General features: G+C 26.3%; 1 protein-coding gene across 1 annotated transcript in view; it reads left to right on the top strand.

The window, feature by feature from the left end:
* The window catches only part of LOC107450636 (uncharacterized), a 30276-nt gene continuing 21679 nt past the window's right edge, over positions 1–8597 (top strand). The window contains exons 1-4 of the mRNA XM_016066472.3: positions 1–340; positions 4976–5171; positions 5253–5349; positions 7435–7568. Of these exons, the coding sequence (XP_015921958.1) occupies positions 309–340; positions 4976–5171; positions 5253–5349; positions 7435–7568 (459 nt within the window). The 5' untranslated portion in view covers positions 1–308. The remainder of the gene's footprint in view (positions 341–4975; positions 5172–5252; positions 5350–7434; positions 7569–8597) is intronic.

The following is an 8597-nucleotide window of genomic DNA, read 5'->3' on the forward strand; positions in this document are numbered from 1 at the left end:
TTGTGGACTGGCAATAACTTTCTGCCTACGTCATAGCCGGTTTACATATTAATTAGTAAAAAGTTATATATTTAATAATTTATTTTCATGATTTTTAAAACTTTGTTCTGATTACAAAAAATAAATTTTGAATCATCATATTAAAAAATTGAATTAAAAGGAACGTTCCGTCGAGTTTTTTATATTTATTTGTGGAAGAATACATTCATCCTTTCAGTGACACGGTCGCCATTCTACATACGTGACCATTGAACTCCGTCATAAAAGTATTCATTTTATAAATTTAAAACTTAAATTATTATTTTAAAATGTCAGGAAGAGATAGAATGGGTCGAAGAGGGTGAGTTTTAATGTTTCTTTTTACAGTGTGTGATTTACATTTAATTTTTTACTTAGAAAAACTTAATCTGCAACTTGACAATCAATGGCGAAATTTTTTAAAAATCTGTTATTTTGTTTATACTGATCTATTTGTTTTGAACATAACTAATCTTTCTCATTTAGTTGGATTACACTATAATCCCTATAAAGTATTTGTTAAGTTTTTCGGTTTATAATCAAAATTACTATCGAGATGTTTTAATTGAATATTTTCAATCTATGCTCAATTAAGACTTTTGTTTTGTTGAATCTTTTAATAACATACGTTGTATTAATCAAGATGTAATATCGAAACAAGTCCAAACTTTTATTTATTTATATTTCTTCACCATTATTAAAAACTATTTCGATGTAGATCTGTTATTACGTGGCCCCAAGAATTTGTTTTTTGGTGTTTTTTTGGAAGAAAAAAAAGACAAAAGGAATCTCAAGTAACAAGAAGAGGGGAATTATAGTAAACAATGCACACGAACTTTTATTTGAGCATTCTTTTTTCTTGCAAATAAAATTGATTCTCATCTTCAGTTGTTTTGAAGCTATTAATTCATAGACGCTACTAATTTAAGGGTGGGGGAGAGAAATTTGAGTTTTAGCTTAGAATGCCTCAACATTTTATAGAAGTATAACTACATTTACTAAATTGCAATAAGCATTATTGTTTACAAAATATTTTTTTTTAAAAAAACAACTGCTTTGTTTCAGGGATTTTAAGCCTAAATATTCCACTTTATAAAAAGATCCTCTTCTCTTCAACAAATAACATTATATTGGATTTAACTATCTTACTTTCTCTAAGAGTAGTATAAGCTTTTGATTAGTTGTTAAACATCAAATGCAAACAGGAAAATAAATTATTGAATTTAAATAGTTACCTTATATAGATAGGATGTTTATTGGACACTGAAGTATTTCCTGGTCTTTGTTATTTCTTGTTAAAAATTATTTAAAAAAAAATTGAATGCATAATTTTAAATGACCATTCATTTAAATAGCAATCAGGATGTTTTCTCTTAACTAATGGAATTAAAATGTTCTGACTGACTTCATTTCTATTTTTTCTTACTATGTCTGTATTATGGTACTACGTTTTTTAATAGTAATATTTGAAGCTTATTAAATTATAGTGATATCTATAGTGAAACTACGTTTAATAAAATAGTTATATGCTCTCAAATCGAAAATTAATTTTGTTTCAATAATTATAATTATACTAAATAAAAGCTCAAGTGTCCTGCTGCTGGAACTGTTTAAGTTCCCTTCTTTGCTTTATACATTCGTATCTAGTGAACTTTAAAAAAATCCATGAATACTAAGATATGTTGAACTGTTTTTTACATTCGCTTAAAGCTTTAGAATGAGTCCCTTATCTTCTAAATTAACCATTTAATATGTTTCTCAACATAGTCTTGTGGATTTCTTTATTTGATCTTGCATATTATATGTTAATTATTACAGCCATTTTCAAAATGCATCTTCACTAAGAGAAAAAAGTTTAAGCAAATGAATAAAATTACCATAGAAGTGATCAAGAATTAATTGGTTATAAAGTAATTCTTGATTGCTGAAATTTTTTAAATGTTTGAAGTTACATTAAGTCACCAAACTTGTATCAAAAATTAAAATTCTACCTTAAACAGTTTTTGTGCAAAAATATAGTTAGCATTTTTTTTTTATCAGTAATTTTGATCTTACTAATCTGTTATAGGGAGGGAGGCATGAAAATCTATTTTAGGTATTTATTATCATGATACCACAACAGCAATTGTTCATATTACAATTATTTATAAGCATCAATAGTGTCAATCAATAGTAATTTATTTTTCGGCATCCCAAAACTAAATAATACTATTTGATTTAAATAAAAAAATAATATATATTAATTAAGTAGAAGTAGTGTTTTTATTAAAAAAAGCAACCTAATTAAGCAATTAGATAATGCCATTAAAAGTCATTGTGTACAAAATGAATATTTTTATATATGCCCATAAAATTTATTGAACGTAGGTACCTAGACATTAAAATTGTCATGAAATGCATGAACTTTGATTTCAGAATTAAAGGGAGAACACTGTAAATAAAATTGAAAGCCATGATGGCTTTTATATTTTCATATATTTTTAAATCATAACTATGTAAAAAAGAAAGTTTTTTTCTGTATAAAAAAAAAAATAATTGTTCTAAGTCTAAGGTATTTATGAAATAAGTTAGTCTTATTTAATTATTAGAGATTTTTAAGGTAAATGAATGTTTTAATTTTAAAATTTTGCTAGTTTTCAGAAAAAAAAATTGAAATTTACAAGTAACTATGAATTGTAGAATTAATAGTTGCCTCTTGAATGCAGTGCAGTTATAAACTTGTTGATCAGAATGAGCAAGATCGTTTCTAATCAACGTTATTCTTTTATGGTAACTTTTTTCTAAAATTGCGGCAACGCAAAAGAATTAAAAAAGATTTTTGTTTTGGTTTTTATCTAACTATTTATTTTTCAAAAAACTAACGTTTATATTATGATGCATCAATTAAGATGGTTCTTATTAGACTTCAATCTTCACTTTTTCTTGAATCTACGTTAATTGAAATGTTAAGCATAAGCTTTAAAATTTTCTTTCAAAAATTCTGTTTTTCTTTTGTATATAATCTTCTTCTTTTTTTCGCTTATTTTATCTATTTCTTTTTCTTTCTTTTTTTTACTTAGGTTTTGAGTCAGTTTTTTTTATTGTAAATATTTCTAATTATCTTAATATTTAATTGTCCTTATTATCTTAAACATTTCTATTAAAGTTTTTTTCTGTTTACCACATACCGATAATACAGCTAAGTTTTGATTATTTTTCAATGATTAATTCTTATTTTTGTGTGATTAGACGGAGGAAAAAGTCATTACAAATTAAAATGAGAAATTAAACTGGTTTCGGTTTGAAATTTTTTGGAACTCTTATTAAAAAAAAACAAAACTAAAAACTAAAATTAGGTTTTAGTTGTGAATGAGAAAAAATTAATTAAGGGCACCTGCAGATATTTTTTCTCAATGAGAAGGATTCAATGCAAAAAAACATTCCTCTAAATATTTCAAAAATTTTATTTCTAAGTTTCTTTCTGTAATCTTTAAATTTTGTAAAACAATTTCAGTATTTTTTCTCTGAAACAGTGAATTTCAAAACAAAATTTTCTATTTTAACAATATTTAATGTTTATAGAATAAATCTAATAAAAATTTAAAAATCATACTTTATTTAAATTCTTTTAACTATATATTATAAAAACACTAAAGAAAAGAAATTAGTTCTTGTGTTTTATAGTTTTTTTATTTTGCAAAATGCATCTTGCAAACATATTTTAGCTAATAATAGCAAGAAATTTTAAAATACAACCTCTGCATTAAATTTATTACTCTGAATAAATTCAATATGGTACATAAGAAAAGTTATAACAAATGAAAAATTAGTTTTTGTGTTTATTCAGAGAAGATTCTTAAGGATTTAAAAAAATGAATTAACAGGCTATGAATCATTTGCATCCCTAGTAAAGAAACTTATAATTCTAAATCTTAAATATTTCCATTTCCTATCTGAGATCAAACTGTTAGATAAAAAATTTCAAGACAGTTCTTATTTCTATGTATAGACATGTTGACGTTTAATGCTTTATAATGACAAAAATAGATATTTTTTTTTAAAAGATATCTATTCTTAAATCAAATATCCTTCTCTGCCTGCATTATATGAAAAAGTTCACAAAATTTTGCCAAATAAAATTAAAATACCTTTGTAAACAACCAGAGCTCATTCTAGGCAGAAAAAAGGGCAGGGTGCAAAAGTTTAAAAAAAGGGCATTATTATTCTAAAAAGGCAATAATTTCTTTCGATGGGCTTTAAACGTTCTATTAAAAAACATTTTCAATTAGTAAAAGAATTCTTTTTTTTACTTTACTAAAAGTAGCAAAGCAATCATATTAATTACTAATTTTTATTAATAAATTAACATATGTATCAAGTTAATGAGCTAATTAGCTTAGTAATTTATTTTAAATGCATGCATATATTAATAAAATAATAAATGTATGTTTTTACGTGTCTGTAGTTATGATTTAATAATTAAAATGATTATTAATGATAGTGGAAGTAACTGCAAACTTTCAAAGACAAGTGCAACAAGGGGGTGTGATGGCTATTTTTCCTTTCCCATATAAATCTATCTATTGACAGCAATGACAAACTAAATGAAAAGAGTTGAAAATAACAAAAGTTTAAGAAATCCATTGTAGAGTTTTTTTTTGGGGGGGGGGAATAAAGAACGGTTGAGGAAAGAAAAGGTATGGAGTCTATAACATCAAGGCACTAATTTACTTCAGGGGCAACAGGGTGGATTCTTTTGACTAAAAGGGCAACAGGGTGCTGCGCCCTGTTTACCCTGCCTAGAATGAGCTCTGAAACAACTCTTCACCCTATGCCAAGTTTTGGTTCTGCTTCTTCCGTTTAACCATCAAGCAAATTCTGATATCATAAGTAAAAACCGCTTTACTTTTGAGTCACAAAATATGTTCTATGTATATAAATATGCAAAATTTTTAACAAAAGTTGTTTCTATATTTAGTGGTGGTGATAGAGGAGGTTTTGGTGGAAGGCGTGGTGGTGCAGGTAGAGGTGGTTTTGCAGGTGGGCGAGGTGGCATAGCTAAAGGGAAAACGCCAGGAGACAGGCTGCGAAGGCCACGTTGGGATACTTCAAAGTTGTTACCTTTTGAAAAAGATTTTTATAATGAACATCCTAATGTGCAAAGAAGGTCTCATGTAAGTTTTTTTCTTATCAATTTAGCATATCATGAATTCTTAAAGATTCATAGCTTTTAAATACCAAACTTAAATTTGTAGCAAGAAGCAGAAAATTTCCGTCAACATTATGAAATCACAATTCGAGGCCCTAATGTTCCAAAGCCTGTGGCAAATTTTGAGGAAGGTTCTTTCCCAGGTAATGTTCTTTTATTTGTTTAATTTAAATTTTTTTCTTTTTAATTTTTGTCAATTGATTGGTATAAGACTATCAAATTAAGGAATAGAGGTAAATGAAAGGAAAGGTAATGTTTTATTTGTTCAATATAACTTTTGATTTATTAACGTTTTAACTATATATATATAAATATATCTATATATATTCTTTTTTTACCTTATTACATGACTAGAGAAAATTGTATTATAATGCAAAATTTGTATAAATAATGCAAAATCAATTTAATATTCACATATAAAAAATACAGCTTAGCTCAATTTTTTTGCATAAAATTTAACTTAATTGATTAGGAAAATTTTTTATTCCAATTTTTTTTGTACCCTCAAGTGTTTTTTCAGTGCTTCCCTATGGGTTTTTCAAATTCCCATACTCTGCGGCAGAATTTTTTCGGGCTTTCTGCGACATACCCAGTGTTTTCACTACAGCCCAAGAATCTCGCATATTTTTTTCTTTTCTCGCATTAAAAAATTATTAATGCGAGAAGTTTGCGCACTCTATTAATTAATTTTAAAATGCACGAATTTCTCAAATTTTGGAAAAAATTTCGTTTTCCGCCATTTTGAAAAAGACATGAGAGCAAGTGTTGAGAAAAAAAATGAGTCCTTTATTTTAAGTTGTTTAAAGTTTGCTCTATTTTTAGCTGTTAAGGAATTACTAAACTCCCTCATCGACAATTTGCAGCAATTTCTAAAAGTTGAAGTCTGTAAAAACTATGCTGGAAGACCTAACAAGAAGTATGAGCATGAAAACAACTTCAACGAACTTAACTATTCATTAACAAAGATAATTGAAAAGCCTATGCTGGCAGATGTAGAGGATAGGAAAGTGTGCGCACAATGCTACAGATTTAATTAGTGATTCCGAATAGTTCAGCATCTGTTGAAATGTCATTTAGCACCCCAAACCGAATTAAAACAAAATATTGCAATTGATTGCCTGATGAGTATTTGACCAACCTAATGAGAATAGCTGGTGAAAAAGTTGATAAAGAACATTTTCCATATGATGATGCACCAAAAATATTCAATGGTTAAGAAATTAGAAGGTGTTAAAAATGTATTATATAATTAAAGAAATATTATTTTCCAAGTCTATTCATGTTTTTTTAATTTTTAGAAATCTCTCTTAACTTTTTGAAATCTCACCCTGTTTTTGAGAAAGGGTGAGAAATTCTCTCCCATTTTTTTTTTGTAATGAAAACACTGATACCTCTCTAATACTAATATCTTTCTGCTAGATGCTTTTAAAAATAACAAATATACATGTTACTAACTTAAAGTAACAGAAGCATCAACTTCAATTAAAAAAAAAAACTTTTTTAATTGAATGTGTAATATTTTTTTATTCTTATATTATGTCGATATTCCAGCGTTATGTAGGGGGAAAAGACACTAATTAGTGTTTTTTTCCTCTTTTGTAAATCATCATACCATTAAAAAAAAAATCGTGAAACCCGTAGTAATAACTACTGGGGGGTAAAAGGTCAACGGCAAAGTCTTGGATTCTTCAAAAAGGGGTTACTAAATGCGTGTTTTCATTTTGAGATACAGTTCTTGTCTACAGTATTAAAAATATTTGATTTTAAAAGCTACATGTAAATCAATAGTATTATAATTTATAATTATTACATAGAAAAACAACTAAAGTGTTTATTTTAAAAGTTGAACAAGAAAGTATAAAGTACTTTGTTGAAAAATTGTTTTTTTGTACTTGCTAGTTGTAAGGGAGTGAATGAGAACATAGGTTTGAAATTTAATGAAAGATATTTATTTCAAAAAAGGCTCCTGACTTATAAATACATCTTTATGCTATATATTAAACTAATAATATATTTATTTTTCCAAAGAAAAACTGAACTATCTTTTATTTACATCATTTTTATTTGCAGAGAATTATCCAAATGTGATTTTTAACTTGCATAATTGTCTCTGAATTAAAATAGTATACAATATTTCTGAACGCTTTGTTATTTCATAAAAATTTTTACCTTATTTATTTTTTTAATCGTATTTTAAAAATTAGTATGAATTTTGTATATCAATTTAGAGTATGTAATGGAAGCTGTGCGTCTTCAGCAATACAAGCAACCTACTGCTATTCAAGCTCAATCTTGGCCAATAGCTCTTAGTGGTCGGGACTTAGTTGGAATTGCCCAGACTGGTTCTGGAAAAACTCTAGCTGTAAGTATTATAGTGTTTGATTTGGAAAATTTTAAATTAGAGCTAAGTAATCCTGAATTTCTTTTTTTCTTCCTGTATTTCAAAATTATAATTCCAAATTATTGACACAAAATAATTAGGATTCATTCATTCAACAATAAAAAATAAACAGCTACTTATTAGTTCCTAACTAACACTAAATGGCCCCATTTTTTATTGTTTAAAGTAAGTGAAATATAGAAATTATTTTATTCTATTATTCTTTGTCTTCAAATCATCGAAAAGTGTGAGTTAGCTTAGTTTTTTTTTCTTCAAAAATACAATTATACCAGGGTTCATTCTAGACTAAAAAAAGGGCAGGGTGCTAAAAATTGAAAAGGGCACTATACTTTTAAAAAAAAGGGCAGCAAGTTTAAAAAAGGACATTGTATTTTATAAAAAGGGCAAATATCTTACCCTTCTTTGCATAGTTAAAATGAATAATTATATATAAGTTTACTTTTATCACTAATCACAATTATAATTATCAAATGTATAACTACAATTTTCCAAGGAAAAAAGGCTACAGTTTGAATTGAAAAATTTAAAAAAAAATTCAAACTAGGTTTTTTTCCTTCATCTCAATATTTCTTAGTTCACTAAAAATATATTTAAAATTTTACACATACCTTTGAAAGACCTGGGGAAACAACTGAAATTTTTCAGATATGTTTTTCTTTCTCGAGTTGATGATTAGAATAACTATTTTCAGATAAAATATGAATATTAATCTTGAAAATACACTTATTATTTATCTGGCTCTCCCTTATAAAAAAATAAAATAAACTGCGTTTTTAAGCTTAACTGTCGAAAACGAAGTTCTGAAGTATATACATAAAAAACAATATTTACAAAAAAAATTGAAAAATAAAATTCATACTTCCAGTCATTTTAAATAAAAAATACTGGAAGTTTTATACTTGAATTCAGTTGCAGCAATAATATCAAACTTACACGTTAATGGCAAATGTAGTAATATTTCTTTTAACATTAGTGTTCTAGTTTTTTTTT

This window comes from Parasteatoda tepidariorum, chromosome 7, assembly GCF_043381705.1.
Source record: "Parasteatoda tepidariorum isolate YZ-2023 chromosome 7, CAS_Ptep_4.0, whole genome shotgun sequence".
In the NCBI taxonomy this organism is placed as follows: domain Eukaryota; kingdom Metazoa; phylum Arthropoda; class Arachnida; order Araneae; family Theridiidae; genus Parasteatoda; species Parasteatoda tepidariorum.